The following is an 18,944-nucleotide window of genomic DNA, read 5'->3' as shown; positions in this document are numbered from 1 at the left end:
CTTCACAAAAGTATGAAAATGAAAAAGAGGAAAAAGAAGGGGAATAGCGTTTGTTTGGACAATATTTATTTCTATTTTTCCAACAGTAACATAGAGTTCAGGACAAATGAATGTTTGAGAGGAGCTAGTACAGCAGAATACATGGTTCCAAATCGCCCCATAGTCAGCGAAATTGTCTGAACTCTGAGTACTAGGGGTCTAAACTTCTCATAAGCGAGAGATCCAGGGTACATTTGTCATATACTTCTGTGTTAAAGGCTAACAACACTTGCATTGAACAAGTATTTGGACAATCAAATCTTAATCCTGCTCATAAAGTCAAGGGCCTTAAAAGAACAACAGCAATGGAAATAAAATAAAGTGGCGTTGGGGCACCGTGACAGGACAACGAACCGCCTCAGACGCACAGACGGCAGGATAGCCGAGAAAGAGGAAAGTGCTGCGAGGATACATCGTCACTGCTGCAAGAGGCGAAGAAGCGGAAGAGAAAGAGAGAAGAAGGTCGTACAGGTGCAGAGCAAGAGAGAAAAGCTTTTCATAGAGACATGCGGAGGGACTACACATATAGATATAGGAGGCTACGTTCGGAGCTGCGACAGTCTTCAAGCGGAAGAGAAAGACGGAGGATAGAGATAGTCAGATCAAGCGCGGAGAGGATTACAATGCTCGGCGAGGTTAGCATGCTGGCGGCACGGAGAAACTTTACGGAAAGCTCAAGACACAGAGATCACATGTAAAGGCTAGAGCGACAGTGCACTACTCTACAGGCTAAGCTATACATCAGACAGGATAATAACAGAGATCCACAGACTGTATATATTAGTATATATATATATTTATACATAGAAATAGGTATATAGGACACAGAAACACACAAGCTGGATAGGCAAGGCATCGCATGCACGTGCAAAGGAAGCGAGTCTTAGCAGCAGCAGCAGCAAGAGGAACTAAATGTTTGGCTTTCCATGATTAACATGGTGAGATTTTGTCGCTGTTGTGAAACGGATTTTGTCTGTGTCACAGTGCGAGTACCAACTTGATCTGAATTCAGACAAAAAAATAAAAAAATCAACAAATTGGAGTACTTAATCTCTGTTGGGACAACTTACAAAGACTTCAGTATGGAAAAAGTATGGAAGCCCCTTTTTTATTTGCTCCTTACCCTGTAATGACGAGTCGTTTCCGGTCGTTCTCTTGAGAGCTCGACTTATTTTTCTCATTATCTCAAAACAATCATCATCTTGTCATCATCATCTAGAAAACAGTCCACGACAGCTTCAGGTGAAGCAGATAAATGAGGCGATATCTCTTGAAAACGAGCGTAAATGACTCGTTCTCAGGTGAAAACAAAGCACATAAAATGTAATGCGTGTTTGCTCGGGGCTTCTGGAACATTCTGAAAAAGATGAAACACCTTCCTTTTTAAACTGACCCTTGATCCATGACACATTCAGACCCAAGAGCTTAAGTTACATCTTTGAGTATTTTTTTCTTAACATCAACTTATGAACAACCATTGGACATTGCACGTTATTAGGTCAACTCTAAAGTGCACGACCTCCCCGTATGGAGGAAAACTAGACAATACTGGCAAATGTATACTAAGGCAACACAGTTACAAACACACAAAGGTTCACATCGGCACATACCGTCAAGTATCACTTGTGCACGAAAAACAGAGTGCTTCAAAGTCGTGATGGCTTTGCATATTCATTTTTAAAATCCACACACTGTAAGAGCTCGTAAGTACTTCAAGGTGAAATCTGTCCGTTTTCTTTAAAGCCACTCCCTGAAACACGTTTTTCTTTGAAATAGCTAGAAGAGTCACAAACCAAGTCAAGTATCAGACATACGTACATACACACACACAGGAAAAAGCCTTCTGGACAAACAGGATGAAAATACAAGTAATCTATATCAGAGATAGAGAAAATATGAACAACTTTACCTCACAAATAGTCTCTGGTTATAGGTTTTATATACACTTATGTATACACAAAGATATGTACTTAGGACATCTTGAAATACTATTTACAGTCTATGATCAAAAGTGATTGTACACTGAGCGACCGTGTGGAGCGAACTGTGCTTCTCTAACGTGTTCTGATGAAAATGCTACAGAACCACAGGGTTCATGTTCCGACATCTAACAATAAGGATGTTTTTAGGTTTATGTATATATATGTGTGTGTGTGTGTTATGTTATTATCTATGTGTTGGACCATCCTTAAATATTGCTTGTGAATGAATAAATCTCAGTTGCAAAGCTTTAGGGGGCGCTCTTCCTCCCCCAGGTGACTTAGTGCAAGTGATGTCAGGTACAGTAGCTGCAAATTGTTTCATGTTCCTGTATTCAGACACATCACTTTTATTGCCACAAACTGAAGAAAAGGAGTGGACGTAGCGTTATGGTCGAAAGTGAAAAATAAGGAGAATTCCTGTTAAGGCCAGTAGGGGGCGACTCCACTGGTCTATGAGAAAAGGAGCTGACTGTTCACGTACGTAGATCACGTAGTCTGTTTAAGTTTATAATTTGGGTATTTATTTGAATCTGGATCCAATTAAAGGTCAAATAAATGTGTTTCGAGTGTGGCCGCCTTGTTATTGACACGTTTGACCATAGTCATCGACCCAATGGGTGAGGTCACTGTGGCTACGCCCACGTCTTTTGTTCAGTCCGTGATTATTGTCCCCTCCCCCTACCCTTCCTTAAAATCCTTACTCTATCATTAAGTGCTCATCGAAAGTAGTCGTAGTACTGTTGGAGAGGAGAGGTTTTAAAGCGGAGTTATAATCCTTAAGATTAATGCTCTGATTGGTTTAAGGACACGTGTCGATACAACAGAACATAGAGTAAGATACATCGTTTGAACAATGCCCAGCTTTAAAGGCCTTGTTGAGCACGGTGGACATATTTGGTGTTGCATTGTTAATGTGCCTTCTGGACCAAAACGCAACTTTCCCTCATGAAAGCAGAGATGAGAGTTTGTGAATGAGCTTTGTTGTGCATCGTAAATATACCCTGTGTCCTATATATGCCAAAGAGATCCAGTGCAAGCAGTCCTACACTGACAGAAGTCTGTTTAATTAAATAAACGTTATGGGCGACCTGAATGATCTGAGCACAATCCAAACCAAGTTCATCATTGAAAAATTGAAGTTTTTGAACTGGACGTGGATTGCGGTTTCCTTTGGAAGAGATGACTCCCGGATTAACAAACAAATCTGGAGCCAATCATCGAACACTTTAGTGAAGCTACAAAAACTAGACGACATGCAGTGAGGTAAGGGCTTCGGTGGCCTCTGGGGGTCTTGGGCTTGTTGGCAGTGGCAGCTGCCCACTTTGCCCAATTGTTAACAAGGCTGTGAAACCCTGAAGAAACTGCTCGCTGGATATTTTTGAATTTGATCCATTTGTTGTTATAGAATTTAAAAAAACGTGTTTCAATCAAAGAAAATCCTAAGGATTATAACTTTACATCCCCTCTGCATGTGTTGGTTGTTCCATAGTTCGACTGTCCTTGTAACACATAAAGCGAATTAGCAGAAATAAACTTACGGCCTGGTTGGAAGTGGTGCTCATTTTGATACCTGTAGCTAGTGACATCAAACAAAATGGGCTTAACAAGCTTTTACCACGTGAAATACACTAGAAAGAAGAGAGAGTGTAAAAAGAGTAGAAAGTGTTCATAAGCAACAATATTAAATTAGCATCCGAAGCTGCAGAGCAAACTGTGAAAGGCCGACGTGATGCATGATACATGCGTTTATAAATGCTTTGAATTGTTGTGTAATACTTATGGAAATCCTGTTGTTGACGTTTTTTTGGGTCCGTTTTCCGGCCTATCCTGTGAAATGGGATACTTATTGTGTGTGCTTGTGCAGCTTTACATCACCAGCCAAAGGGGATAATATTTAAAATCACTGCTTGAGGGACGATGAGCGGATGTAAAGGCAGTTGATTAAGCTGAGGTAAGGTGAAGTGCTTATTTTGTTTTTAAACCAGAAGTTTAAAATGGGGAGTTACAAGAAAACACAACCACATTTGGCACTTAACGACACACTCGGCAAATGAGAAATGATTCAAAAATAAACTCTTCCTCATCGGCCTATTGCACAAGCGTTTCATATCACAAAAAGTACATATAAAGTTACGTCACTTGCACTACTCTCAGATATACTACACTATAGGAAAGGCAGACAGAAGCACTTTTACATAGCTTTGGACCAAGTTAGCCCACGGCAGAGCTACAATACATAATATATGGATATATCTTTTTTTTCTCAAATATATTCTTAAATATGTGACTTTGGAGGAAAGAGAGAGAAAAAGAAAAAGGTTACCAGTACATTCACGACAAACAATTCATCCGTCAAGGGGAAAAGTACAGGAGGATTTGTTGAGATGAGTCTTATAGATCCTGGCCGAGTCGTTCAATCTCCTCAATAAGAAAATCGATGTCCTCGAAGGAAGCAGCGGGATTCGAGATCACCATGCGGAAAAAGTTGACCTTGTCCCCTTGTGGCTGGTAGCTGACCATGGTCGTCCCGTACTCCATCATCCTGGCCTTTATCACTGGAGCCACCTGCAAGATCAGATGAATACAGGATGAGTTAATATCATTCATGAAGGAACTATTGTAGAAAATATTCAACTGTGTATAAGCTCTGGAGGAAACTCTCTGATTCATCGGTCAGTCGTACTTAAAAGCATGCACCAATGAAATGTGACTTGTTCAAAAAATGATAATAACTGGTCAGGTCAGGTCCACCTTCCTCACATCACAATCCTCGTAACAAGACCAGATGAGAAGATCTTTCAAGGGGTCTTTTCCACAGGTCAAACATTTCATATTTATTTTTCTTGAACAAGCTGTTGACATCATCCTCGGCTAACAAACAAACAAATGTTCTAATCATTGAAACTTGCACCCGAACATTTGTGCAGTTTTACTTGGCTTTAAAGATCTGTACATCCAAAGTCACTGAAATAAATTAAAAAAAGGCACAAAATATGTTCCCTTTATTCTTTGAAATCTAAACATCAAGCTTTTATCAAGCTCTGTATTCAAACATATGACCCTGCTATGACAGGGGCTGCTCCGCTTTCTCCTCGGAGATAGCTGCGTGCAGGCGGCAGTAGTCTGTCGGGACCTGACTCTGGAACCTGAGGACTTCCACCCGAGAAGTGTGGAAACTGGGACTTGAACAACAAGGCCCCAAAACCCTCCCTTAAGTCCCAACCTTCACTCCAACATCTCTCCATCTATGCACGTCCACTGATCCTGTTTGTTTCATGTGCCTGTGTGTGTGTGAGAGGCATGTGCCCTTAACATTAGAGGGAAAAGTTGAATTTTCCCTCTGGTAAGAATAATGCTTTTCAAATTAAATCTGAAAAGTGTAGGTCTGTTTCTACATACATGTAAAGTGGTTATTCAGGGGAAGTATACTTTTGAATTGTCTGTAGTTCTTTTAGTATATATCAGAGAAACTGAAACTTTAAAAAGTAAAACCAACATTTTTACCAAGTATATATAAAAACTGCATTTTAACTTTTTAGGGCTCCATTAAAATATTCACCAGAGATTCATAACTTGAGGTGACAGTTGACTGCAGCTTCAGTTTAAGGGCTTAAATTTAACTGTGACTCACATGAAGTGCCCTCGAGGTCGAGCGTAATCCAGCATGAATTTTAATAAATCTTGGGGGGAATTTAAATCATACTGTATAATTCCACTAACTCCTCCAACACTTGGAGTTTGTTTCTGTGTTAGTCGTATGCTGCAGTGCTGTGGCTGGTACTGAAGTTTCATCCAATAATCCGTCATTTCTTTTAAATCTCTTGCAGGTGTCCTTTTGGATTTGTATAGTCTGCTTTTTTTTCCCGTACAATAATCACCTGCAGCTGCACGGTACCAGCAGTTTTCCATTCATCCTCGTCCTTTACAAGCAATCAACCAGGGAAATTAGAACTTGAGGAAAACTTCCTCCATTTACTTTTCCTAAATAATCTATCCAAGCCACGTTACATCATCCACTGATCGTAGTGTCAGAGTCCGTGGAAAAGAGAAAGCCGGCCAAACGCTCACTTCAAATGAGGCATAACTTCGGTGCTTTTCAGTCAAATGTAGGAAAACCAAATCTCTCCATTTGATGTCCTGTGACAAAGATGGCGGTGAGTTACTGCGGTCAGGAGAGAACATGCCGGCCTCTTTGTATGGCATGCATGTACACCATCTGTTTGTGCCTAATTGTCAATTATTAGAGCCCTGCTGCTGTGGGAGCCTCTGAATGACTCCTCAGCTAGCTGAATATCCTCACTCCTCTGTGGCAGCATATCCAGTTTTGAAAGTCACAGTTTAAGGAGTTTTTCTCGTGCTTTTCTTTAATCCGGAGTCTCTAAGGAGGAGGATGTACTGTATGATGGTGAAGCTGGATAATGACAGGCGTGCAGGGTAAATAAAAGGCACAGAGGAAGGTGTTTGTGGTCGATACAATAGTCGGTACTTCTTATCTCGGCTCACCCACCTTGTGCAAGTGTTTCTTCCTCTCCTCCTTGTCCTCCATGTAGCGGATCCCAGGAGGGAGGTACCAGAAGCAGACGTTGGTGTGCTGAGGCTGAGGCAGCAAAAAAAGAGTTGACAGGAGATGAGAGGAATACATAAAGCAGAACATGCACATTCACCAAGTTTACCTAAAAGTGGATGTCATTGAGCTTGTTGTTCTTCTCAAAGTCATGGTGAAAAGAAAAGTGCCTGTTCAAACCTCGTAGATCACATCAGCGTCTTACTGAGCACAAACTTCACAGTAAGCCCCAAAAAACACGACTCATACTCTTAAATCAAAACCTCATCACAAATATTGATGTAGGGTGATATTTGATCTCTTCCATTATTAGCTTGAGTCAACCAATTTCATGCCAAAATTCACAATATCTTCCAATCAAGAAATCTTCAACTTTTTAGCAGGACTGCACAAAGAGCTAGCAAGCTAACGGTACGTTGTGTCTGCACATTTCTTCCTCACCGAGGCAAAGCGAGATGCTGTTCAACTGTTGTTCACTCTTCACATGAAGCCACCATGAGGTCAAGGTTAGCACTGCGTGGTAGCATTTGTTCCACTTCATTTTCCCTTTATTGGTTTAATAATATTGAACACCGTTAATCAATAGGCTAATCGACTTAGTAACTTTGTAGTTCTCTGCAGTTATTAAGAGCGCTTTGAGCTCATCAATTTTGGGTTTGATCGGCCACAAAATTACTGTTTAAATTCATTCTCACAGCTCTCAATAAAGCAATCTAAGCAGGCAGCAGAATGAAACCAAAAAGTTGCTATAATGACCTCCTACGTCAACTGAAGCATACGGCCGCTCCAGACAAGGTTAGAGATTTTAAAACATAACAAAGCATTTAGCAGCTACAGGGCGAGAAATGTGATCAGATCAACATAGAAAAGTTGTATCGGACTGAGCTGCATTGTTACTCGCGCTGCCCTCAAGTGGAAGAAATAACAAATGAAAATTGATCATTTTGTAGAGAAGCTATTTTCACAATTTCACAGCTTCCCTCAGACAACACAGTGGCTCATAAAATGTGCTAATACTCAATATATGTCACATTTTATAGACAGTTTATTTTCCTTCTTCCTCATCAGTTGATTAATTTGTTTCTAGTTTAAATATAGCAATGACAAAAACATGTCACTCTTCTATGCCACCAAGCAACATGCATAAGTACTGGTACATTTACTTCGACAAATATAGACTACACACTACATCCTTACTCTACAGATTTATGAACCGTCCCTGCCTGAAATTCTAGATACCTCAAAACAAAACGCCCTGAAGGTGACTGTAGTCCATCCATGTCACCCAGCAGACAGTAAATCCATTAGGTGTTCATCTCAAAGGTATCCTCCTTTCCTCTCTAACCGTCTAAAAGCTCCTCACTGCTCCTTTTTTTTTTTTGGCATTCGATTCCCTGTTTTAGCTGCCTGGCTGCCTGCGAGTGGAAACGCATTTGTTACCAACAGCTGACTGGCCATGCACACCAGCCTCATTTATACAGCCGGGCCGCTTCGGCGCTCGTGTATTCAGCATCAGATTGATGTAATGGCTCAATGGGAGGCACAGACAAGTGAACACCTGGGCCATCACCCGCCGGGTTATGATGCTCTTAGCCTCAGCGGGGAAACAATAAGCGTTGAAATATTAAAGAGCTTTCACTAGGAATGACCAAGCACTCCTTTCATACGAGAGTTTTTAGCTTAATAACCCCGTCGTCCCCCAATGTGTTTGTGTTGCTGTAGCTTTGCTTGGTGGGGGATATTTCAGACACCAGTCTATTCATATGCATATGAGCAATTACAGGCCGTTATGCTATTCATTAAACATAATAGCAGCACATTACACTGGCAGCTAGAGGTAAAAATGGCATTCATGCAACACAAAGCAAGAGCCCACAGCGTGCCAATCACATCACCCGTAATGACACTGAACACACTGAGGTAAAAGAAGCCAAGCAGGCTAATGTTGGCTACTTTCATCTAATTATGGGGCTGCAGATGAATTCTCTTTTAAGAGGGTGAAAGCTAAACGACGTACCTTTCCATCGAAGACCATCTCGTATCCTTCTCTGTCTTTGATCTTGTTGTAGAGGTACTCTGACAGCTCCAAGCACTTGTCAATCTGAGCCTCAAACCCGATAGTCCCCTGTGAAAAGAAAAGATTTGTATCCATCAAACCTTGCGAGAGTGACATCATAAATCAGTCGAACTTCTGGTGCATATTTGACATTTAAAAAGATACATAATGTGGGCGCCCCATGTACAGAGACTACATCCTTCACTCTCTCCTCCCAGCATGTCTCGTCTGTCTTCAAATGTCAGATTTAATTTAACAGCTCAAGGCCTCAAAAATATAACGTAGAAAAAGATACCATATTATCAAAAACAAAAATGTATACGACTTAAATATCCAACACCTCTACCCGAGACAAAAGACAGCTTTGGTTCAGAGGCATTTTAACGTAAAACCTAAACAATACAAAGTCAGTTATGTACAGACAAACACAAAGTAGTAAGAGTGCCAAGAAAATGTCTGGGTCTCTTAGACACAGCTGAGTCACTTCCTGCTAAGTGCTAAAGCTAGTTCTTTAACTCGGTAGACAGCCAAATGGAGCTGGAGTAGATCCTGAAGTATGGACTTATTAAAAAATAGACTTTTAATTATGAATCACATTTTTGAATGGAGAATCAATTCTGAAAAATTGAAAATGAATCGTGAGACAACCAGAGACTCTCAGCCTTACAACACAAAATAAAGTGTTTTCTGTTGATATAACTGGATCACACTGGAGGTCAAGCTGCCGTGATGCACATCTGCACAGCTGTGCCTCTGTCATACAAATGCTGGAGTTCAGTACAACAGCACTCCCTGCCATGTGATATAACTGAATATTAATTTCCACGTTAGCTTCTTCTTACCTTAGCTCTCCACATGAGCCACAGTTTGAAGATGTCCACATGGCGTCCGCACTGCAACGCTTTGTCTCCGGTGTCGTAGGACAGGTCGTAGTGTTTGTCCTGCTGGAACAGGTAGCAGGCGTGCATCTGGTTGCAGTTCTGCATCAAACCCTGTAAAATCACACGAACAATGTTTATTAGCACCAGAGAAGTTTTGAAGAGCGTAACATGTAGATTCTGTTGACTCGGACAAGGCGTACCTCTTCTCTGACCAGCAGGGCTGAACACTGCAGAGGGACCGACATCATCTTGTGTGGGTTCCAAGTCACTGAATTGGCCCTGCAGTTAAACAACAAAAAAAACAACCACCATGTATCATCACTTGAAATTCTCTTTGGCGTCAGATCCATGGCAGCTTGTACATCCCTTTAAAATAAAATACAATTTACCTGTCGACGCCGTCCAGCTTCCACCTGTGTCTCCTGGACATGAGCAGACTTCCTCCCCACGCACCCTAATGAGACAAACAGACAATCCAGACACATTTCATATCGGGTCACACAGCCAAGGTGATTTGTTTTTCTAATTAAAGGAACATTCCACCATTTTAACTCTCAACGTTAATTCACAAGTCAGTCTGTAGAAACACAAAGCTTTGTTTCTCTGATGTCTCTGGATTTTAAAAAATCTGACTCGCGATTTCAAGGTTTGGTTACAGTTTGACAGATGGCAAGTTGCATTATGGGAAATGTAGGATCACAGTCCAAATCAGGATAGGATTATTTAAAAAAATAAATAAATTAAGAAATCACGGCTTAAGCATGTGCAGGACAAAAGCCACAAAGAGAGGTTACCAAAATGTGACACAAACTGAGTTTCTCAGAGGAGCTTTACTATAATTCTTAAAAAAAACAATAATTATGGAGCCACTGAAGTCCCAAAAAAAGTACAAAAAAACCCCAAACAATCTTGTGCATTCATGCAAATATATAGAGGATGAATCAATACTGAAAATAACTATAGTACCCAGAAGCTTCAGTTGTTTATGATGATTTCAATTCTTCATCTATCTGGATATAAAATGTGAAAATCAATGCGTTCTCTTCTGTCACATGATACTGTATTGATGATTGGCTTTCAGCGCGTTCACTCTGAACATCAGGGCCGTCGTCAACTTTGATTAAAATAAATGATAACTCTCAATGTTTTCTGTCGGGAGTTACGAAGGTCACCCTCCAGAGCCGAGTCCACAACAGCACATTTTCCAACCGCACAACAACATCTCAGACGCTGGATGTTTTTCTCCAATATCAGCCGGTTGAAGGATGATAGATAAGGCCATTTATGTCTCTTAATAGAGGTGTCCCCCTGTCAGGACTAAATCACCTTCATTAATAGATAGAGTTCCTTCAGTGAGAGGGCCCATGATGGCAAAGTCAGGGGAGGAGATGATTTACGGCCTCTGTTCCACTTTTTCTAATTCCCCAGTGTTAGATAGGAAATGGCTGGCTCCTATCTGGGTCAACTGCAAGCAGTTCGAGGCGAGACAGACATAATAGATTTGTCAAACTCGCTGCTGAGTTCTGTATTTCATTGCATTCCTGCACTGAAATCCCCACGGTGGATGGATATCTCGCACAGCAGACGTTTTAGGTAATAAAAGTGTCCTAAATGAAGACTCAGATTTGTGTCCTAAAGATTCTCACAGAAAGCTCAGTTTGCTTTTTACTCACATCCACGTGCATCCAGACGTTGTATTTCTTGCAGACGTCCGAGATGCCGATGAGAGGGTCAAACGCTCCGTACACTGTTGTTCCAGCGGTGGCACTCACAAAGAAAGGGACAAAACCCTGCACAAAGACACAAACAAAGAAGACGTGCATGAAGCAGCTATTCTGAAACTCGTCATCTGTGTCGACGGTCTTGAAAGCTTCGCTGTGAATGCGAGTCACTTCACCTTCTGTTTGGCCTCCAGTATTCTCCTCTCAAGGTCAGCTGGGATCATTTTCCCGCTGCGGAGAACAAACAAACAAAAACAAGCTTAAGCATCGTCTTTGGATGTTTGTGAATTTATCAGAGGAGGAAGAATTTTTCAGATCAAACCATTTATGTGATAGAACAAATGCACTGATGTTAAAACCTTTTCAGCTAAATTAAGTAGCTGTAGTAGCACTTTATTAGATTGTTAACAGTACTTGTGCTTTCTTCATTATATATCATTCTTAATGGGTAATCACAGGAACATCTGCTACTGAAACATTTGGATCTATGACATATGTTGTCAGCCTCAGACTTTTGTTCTCATCAGACCGTCTTAGAAGTTCAGAGTGGACGTTTAAAAAGGTCCCGGGTGTGATTTTTAACATTACAAAAACAGATCTCACGCTGTTCGAGGGTGAATGTTCATCTACAAAGTAACTTACTCAAAAAAATTTAATATAAGCCCTTTCTGAAATGTTTAAGGCGATGAAAAGACCTACAACATTTCATTTTCAGACTCTTCAGACATTACCTTTCATCAACTTTGATGCAGATTACACTCTCTGTCCCGATGCCCAGAGCTGCTGCACCTTTCTTGATTGAAAAATGGCTCTGAAAGAAAACAGAAGGTCGAGTTTAATGATCTGTACTTCAGGACGGGGAGAGAACAAGTCTAGAAAAATGTCTAAACATCATAATGTTTGTCAAACAGCATCATCGCTGAGAGGTTTTTGTGCTTTTAAACGTCTCGTTGCTCGCAGCCATCTTTGAAATGTCCTTTAAAGATGGAGTTTGGTGATTTATAATGTGTCAGACGCAGCAGGCAGCGCGTGTCCTTCTGCGTCTGACACACACGATGTCAGCTTTGTGTCAGCGCTGGTGGTGTGAAAGTGACACAGGGACACCGTTAAAACACACATCAAACACTCCCTACACACACACACACACACACACACACACACTATCTGTGAACATGGGAGGCTGTCACACATGCTCACAGTCATGGCTCACTTTAAAGCTTCCTCAAATCCAAACAGGAAGATCTGCCTTCCTCTGCTTCATTTTTACCACTGATACAAGTCCGAGATAGCTGATTTTATTTGTTCTTGCTTTAATAACTCTTTTTTTTATTGTTTTATTAGGTTTGATCTATTACAGATGACGCCACCAAAAACTTCCCCTCCAAGCCGGAAGGCAGTCAGTGTTATTCACAGGTACTTCTCCAGACAGTCGAGCGCTGAGAGGAAGGCTTTGAGCGATCAGGAGAAAAAGAGATGTTGAAGGCACAATTACACTTAATGTCCAGGCAGCAGAGTAAATGTTTTACAGTAGAAGGGTGTTGACACAGTAGGCTATTTCTCACAAAGAGAGACAGAGAGAGAGAGGTCAGACTTTAGCGTCCACAATCACTGCTCCTCCTGGGGGACAGATTAACGGTTCAAACAAGTTTCCAGAAGAGGTTCTTAGGGGCGTTACAAGTTGGCCCGCGTTGACTACACCATCGACCTCATTCCCGTCCTGGATTCTGCAAGGTCCAAGAACGGACCCAGCATGGTACAGTCAAGAGCCCACCAGGCTAAATAGGGGATGTTTTTGTTGGCTTTGTTTGCATATTGTAAGTTCTTATCTGTAGTTTTTTACTTGTTTACTTTTATCCTCTTTCTATCTTTAACCCTCTTTGATAAGTTTATTTATATCTGCCTGGTTTTATTTGTACGTGCGCTATTGTTGTCTGCACCTCGGCACCGCTGAAAACAAAGGTTCACTCTCAATGTTTGAATAAATGAAACACTGCTGCAGCTGTCCGGATATCTAGAATTATTCCTGCAAAGGGACATTTTTTTTGACTTGCAATAATGAAAAGTGTGATTAATGCTCAGCTGTTTGTGAACACTAAACTGAAAATATTTATTCACAAGTGCCTACATGTTCGGATGTGAAGGCCACCAGTCTGGGAACAGATGACATTCCTTTCTCCTTCACTTCAGGGAACATCTTGAAGCGAGCCAGCAGCATGGCATACATGTTGGAAATAGCACCACCTAGAGGACAGACAGAGCGCGTCACATGTCACATACTTGACCAGCAGGTCTCATGGGAACGCCGCAGTGACACAAGCGGAGCTTCACAAATGTCTGTGCATGTTAAAATTAGCAAACACACAACAACGACAAAGAGATTGTGTTGACAGTGTTACATGAGGTTACACAACATCCAAATTCAAGCGCCCGCTGTCGACCGTGTCAGAGCCAATCAGAGTCTTTGTCACTAAATTCTCCAGTGACCGCTCCTCGTCACGTGTCCAACAAAAGTGCAGGGGAGAAATGAAAGACTTGAAGGAGGTGAGGTGGGGGAATTAACTGGAAAGAAAATGATTTTATGCTAATTGTCTTTGTATTGAGTTCCGTTTATATCATCAAAATGCAAATTGACACATTACAGAACAAGCAGGCAGTTCCATTTTGAGAAAAGCCAGAGGGGGGAGTGTTGGTGTCGGCGTCACCCTCACATACATACCAGGAGAGAAAATGCCGTCTCCTCGCCCGTCCGCCCAGCCAATAATCTCCCTCATTTTCTTCAGAGTGACGTATTCCAGCAGCACAAAGACAGGAGCCACCTCATAGGTGAACCTGTGTTACACAAGGAAAGTCACATGGGGCTGCTGGTTACACAAAATGTACCGTGACTCATGTTGGGGGGAAAAAACTGCATTTGGCTGTTAGACACATATTCAGTCTTTGCCTTGTGTTATATCTCTACATTAGTACATGGCTCCCATTCATTTAAACACACCAGTGTCAGCAGCAGCATGTTTGGCTGTGTCTTTTACTTGCAGGGCTGAAAGAGTTTATCACTCAAAAAACACACTCACACACAAACATACACACCAAAATTAGCTTCAGATTAGTCTGAATTTAATTTCAGAGCTAATTTTCTCCCCTTGAAGTCCCATGGGGATGGGAGGTAGGGGGGAGGGATAAAAGGCAGAGGTGGGAGGGGTGCAAAGGGGCGGGGGTCTGCCTTTCATTTCACCCTTTTCATTCGGCATGATTGAGTGGAAAAAAAAGCCGCTATCAGCCGCTGCAGACGCAGAGCAGAGCGCACACAGACGGACCGGAAATAGGATCCATTGTTATTATCATTATCACCATTTAACATCATGATGAAGCATGGGGGGGCCACACTTACATGTTGGTGTTGGCGGTGGATGTTAGCCAATCGGCAGCCAGTCCGACCATATCTAATCCTGTGGAGAGCTGATTGAAGTACCTGGGGTGGGCTGATGAAAAGGAGCAGAGGGGAGCGGTGTGAAATGGCTGCAATTTTAACATTTTTTTTTTTTTTTATCAGGAGGCGTCAGGCAGGAAAATTGATTTTTTTTTTCTCTCTCTAAAAGTGTTTATGCTGAGTTTGTGCAAAAAAAGCAGAGAAGCTGTCATCTTCTAAACGCTTTAATTGCAGGTTAGAAATGCAGACGCAGTGACGTTTCAAAGCATCTTGAGGAGTATTGAAAGCTTTTAGTGCTGCATGGGTAAAATAGGAGGTAAACACTTCCAATTTAAGTTCCCCACTCTTGTTAATAATACAGACAACCTGACTGAGGAGGAGAGTTCAAGAATTAAAGGACAGGCCCAAAAAAAGTGTTCTGTAAAAACTCGATACATGTACTTTTTTTTTTTCTTTATCTTATACTGTAGACATTATGTGGCATCTTGCACTTAAAGCCCAAATTTACCACCTATGAAAAATACAATAATATACTATGACTGGTTTATAACACAAAACAACAAGCAGATCACAAATATTCTTCCCACTGACATTTAAAAATAGATGGTGCATTATTTACAATATTGTGGGTAAATAATGTAAAAAACCCACTTTTATATGAAGATTAAAATAATCCACACACACACTACCCATCACTAAATCAGATGTTTCCGTTTAGTTGATTACAGCAATACTATAATGTAAAAAGATGTCACGTGTCTACAGTTTTTTAAAGCAAAAAAGGTCAATTCTTACTCACAGATCTATAAAATGTTTTTTTTAAAAGGGGGTAATGAAATCTGTCCTGTGGGGAGAGAATAATGGACTTGGCCTCTGAAGCCTGCTGGTTATTAGCCTATTATCTGCTACTTGGTGAACCAGATTTACTGCGTCATTGCGTTAGTCGGTCTGCTGGCCACGAGGAGGGAGAGGAGGACAACTTCCATGATGAATCTTTTTTTTTTTTATTGGCATCATTTAATCTTTCATTTGTTTCAAGCAAAGATTAGCTCCTCTATTGTTTTTTTGTTTAAGCTTTTTTTTTTAAATCCAATGTTCATATTTTTAAAGAGCATCTCTGTACAAAAAGACAATGTAAATCTTAAAAAAAAAAAAAGCTTACAGTTAAATAACAAGCCAGGCCATTCGTTCTTACTATTTGTAATTAGTTGTGGCGTAATTAAGCTTTCTTTTTCTAAATGTATAGGTCTATCACTTGCTGTGTTATGTTTTCCAATGGTATTTTCCTTTCAGATATTAACAGTTCTATTCGTTTTAATTAGATGTTCAGTTAACGTCGTGATGTTTATATTTTATATAATAAAGGCAAAAGGCCAGATTTTAGGCCTCGAAGGTACAATCTTTAAAACAGGGAACATTTTTACACGTAACAAATCCCCTTGCTTTAGTTTGATTCAAAAATAAAGGGGGGCAGGCTTTATAAAATGTGTCTAGGCTGTCAATCATGAGTGTCCAACGTGGAAACATGCCCTACCTGTCTTGATGGCGTATTTCAGCGTCGCGCGACAGCTGATCAAGATATCATCCAGGGTGGCGGGCTCGTGCTGCAGCTCCCAGTTGTTCTTCTGCAGCAGCTCGTTGGGATAATGAAAATCGATCACTTTCGTTTCCCGGTCGAAAGACTCCACGATGTAAGCGAGTAATATATCCACAACTTCTTGAAGGAAGGTCATTGTTTTGGCGTCACTGTCCATAGCAGGTAACAGGTCTGAAAAAAACAAAGATGAAGATGTCTGTTTCTGCTCGTTGAAATGGGCCCATGGAGGGTAAAACACTGTTTTCATGCAACATTAACATTCATATAGATAGGTATAATGGGAACACGTGAATACCTGCCCTAAAATACAAAAGAAAAAAAACCCAAGACGTTATTTAGTTGTGGTTACTTGTCTCAGAATTTAAATAGGTTTCTTATTTGTACGACGTTCAACACCTGAAAACGTGACATTTTTTTTTTCTGAAGGTGACCTCTCCAGAAATAGACAAGCACTGCAAAAAAACCCCAGCACAGCGCACTGAATTTTACACGAAATAAAGATAAAACAAATACCAATCACATCAATGTTATGCTTTTTTGAAGATTAGCATTTTAATATTAATCGTGTCTTTTATTAAGGTTAACAAGCGTAACCCTCAAGAATAAGATAAGCAAAAAAAGTCATTTATCCTATGTGACAATCACTGATTTTTTTTAACCATCAGTCAGATGCGATAATTTTATACTTTGACGTTTTTTCAGCTGTTTAAAAGTGTATATGAGGTTAACAAATGGCATTACATTTTATGCATTATTACAACAGTGTTTAAAAAGCCGTTTCTTCAGGGTGCTTTTGTACCTGTTGAATAGAGGTCGGAGAAGACCACAGCAGCTTTGGTGCAGTTGCAGGATTTGTTGCAGCCGCAGGTTCCGCCTGCTTCTGTCTGAGGCTGCTGCTGCTGCTTGGCGGTGGGCTCGGCAGGTTTCTCCACCTCTCCGACATTCAGCAGCGCTTTGGACATCACAAAAAACATAAACCAGATTATTTGTTTTACTCTGACAAGGCCGTGAATCGAAAAATAAAGGAAATAACGTGGGGAAATAGCGTCCCTTCTCATTCACACTCATATCATAGCCTACCACATAATTTCGATCCAATCCCTCCCGGAAATTTCTGGGCCGCTGCCTGGCACCAAGCCCTGGCTGCAAGAGAAAGGAGATAAATCAAATAAGGACGAAGAATTCAGGAGCTGCAGTCCAACTTTATGAAAGCAGTCATGCAAGTTGCAGCGTAATAACCAATTCGGCCACATTCTTGCATACAGCAGGCCTGTTTGCAGCTGCACTGGCTTGAGACAATAAGTGGTGTCCATCACTGGTAGACGACACTCACTCGTACTGGGGCTCTGACTGCCCGTGTTGGCCCCCGGATTATCTCCACCGAGAGACCAGAAACCGTGTGATGCCATCGTTGCAGGTAGTTAGGAGCTGCACGAGACGACAGAGTCCATCCACAGCACGCGACGACCCGGAGCTGTTCAAAGCTGATGTGGTGCTGAAGCTGAGCAGACCTCTGGAAACCCAGCCGTGCATCCAAACACGCGCTTTGTGCAGCAGGGAAAAAAGCCTCAAACGATGAAACACATGGGGAGAAAAACAGAACAAGATGCGTCCAAGGTGCTCTGTTTGCAGGCGTCCACAGGTGCTCGAGGCATGAAGCGGCGTCTTTCCAAAAAAAAAAAAAAAAAAATCCGCAAAGAAGAGAATAGAGCGGCGCGCTTACGCACACGCAAAACCACACTCAATCTTTAGAGAAAAATAGTACAAGTTCAAGCGCAAGAATAAAGCTAGAGAAAATAATAGAAAGAGCAGCAGCTGAAATAAAAAGTGGTTTCAAAAAGGAGCTATGTACAACAGCTGCGGGTAAATATGCAGCACGCGAGCCATGCCTAATTGCATCTAACCTAAATTTCACGTCACTACAGAAATCCCATCGTGATTCACTACTTCAAGTCATGACGAACTGCGCTGCGTCGTGCGTCGTGACTCCTCCATACATCTCCAACACTTTCCGTGCCCCCCGCGTGCTCAGCTTTCCCTCCATGCAGACACTGAACACCGACTAATTCATGTGGCCGGCCATCGCGGGTCCATTACTTTGAGTCTGGAGGCGACGGAGGCTTTAATTGCGCGCCTCCGGTGAAGGAGAGCAGCGCGGAGGAGGCTCAGTGCGCATGGGTCCCTCCTCTCTCCTTCAGTGCTGGGGCTCGTTACCCCAAAAATAAAGATTACTCGTTACTTGTTTTCTCATTTGTTTTGATGAAAACAAACCTTATATAGCTAAAACGTATAGCAACTTTTATCGGCTTTAGCAGATACATATATTAAATATCCACGAATCCACATATCCAGGTATATATATATATATATATATATATATATATATATATATATATATATATATACACACACACACACACACACACACATATATATATATATATATATATATATATATATACACACACACACACACACATATATATATATATATATACATATATATATACTGTTAACCATGCTGTCTAAATGAGTCTTGGCGGACACAAGGTGTTTATATTTTATATTTACTTAAAAGCAATTTATATTTGAAAGTGACTATCAAAACCTTATTGCACATGTTTAATAACTATTATTATAAAGATATTTTCCCCATTGTTTTCAAGTGACTGAGAGT

The 18,944-nt window shown here is 41.2% G+C and overlaps 1 protein-coding gene across 1 annotated transcript; it reads right to left on the bottom strand.

The window, feature by feature from the left end:
• Positions 1-2,747: 2,747 nt before the first annotated feature.
• gad2 (glutamate decarboxylase 2) lies at positions 2,748-18,414 on the bottom strand. The gene is made up of 16 exons (XM_079361288.1): positions 17,601-18,414; positions 17,348-17,410; positions 17,067-17,219; positions 16,205-16,438; positions 14,632-14,722; positions 13,960-14,072; positions 13,369-13,484; positions 11,975-12,054; positions 11,420-11,474; positions 11,196-11,312; positions 9,912-9,976; positions 9,723-9,801; positions 9,484-9,633; positions 8,603-8,710; positions 6,529-6,618; positions 2,748-4,586 (listed from the first exon to the last, which is right to left on the bottom strand). The coding sequence occupies exons 1-16, from the start codon at positions 17,674-17,676 to the stop codon at positions 4,413-4,415; spliced, it is 1,764 nt and encodes a 587-aa protein (XP_079217414.1). The 5' UTR covers positions 17,677-18,414; the 3' UTR covers positions 2,748-4,412.
• Between the last annotated feature and the right edge of the window lie 530 nt (positions 18,415-18,944).

Source organism: Symphodus melops (genome assembly GCF_947650265.1).
Source record: "Symphodus melops genome assembly, chromosome: 14".
Taxonomy (NCBI): Eukaryota; Metazoa; Chordata; class Actinopteri; order Labriformes; family Labridae; genus Symphodus; species Symphodus melops.
Note: the sequence above shows the minus strand (reverse complement) of the source record. Positions and strands in the feature narration are given on the sequence as shown.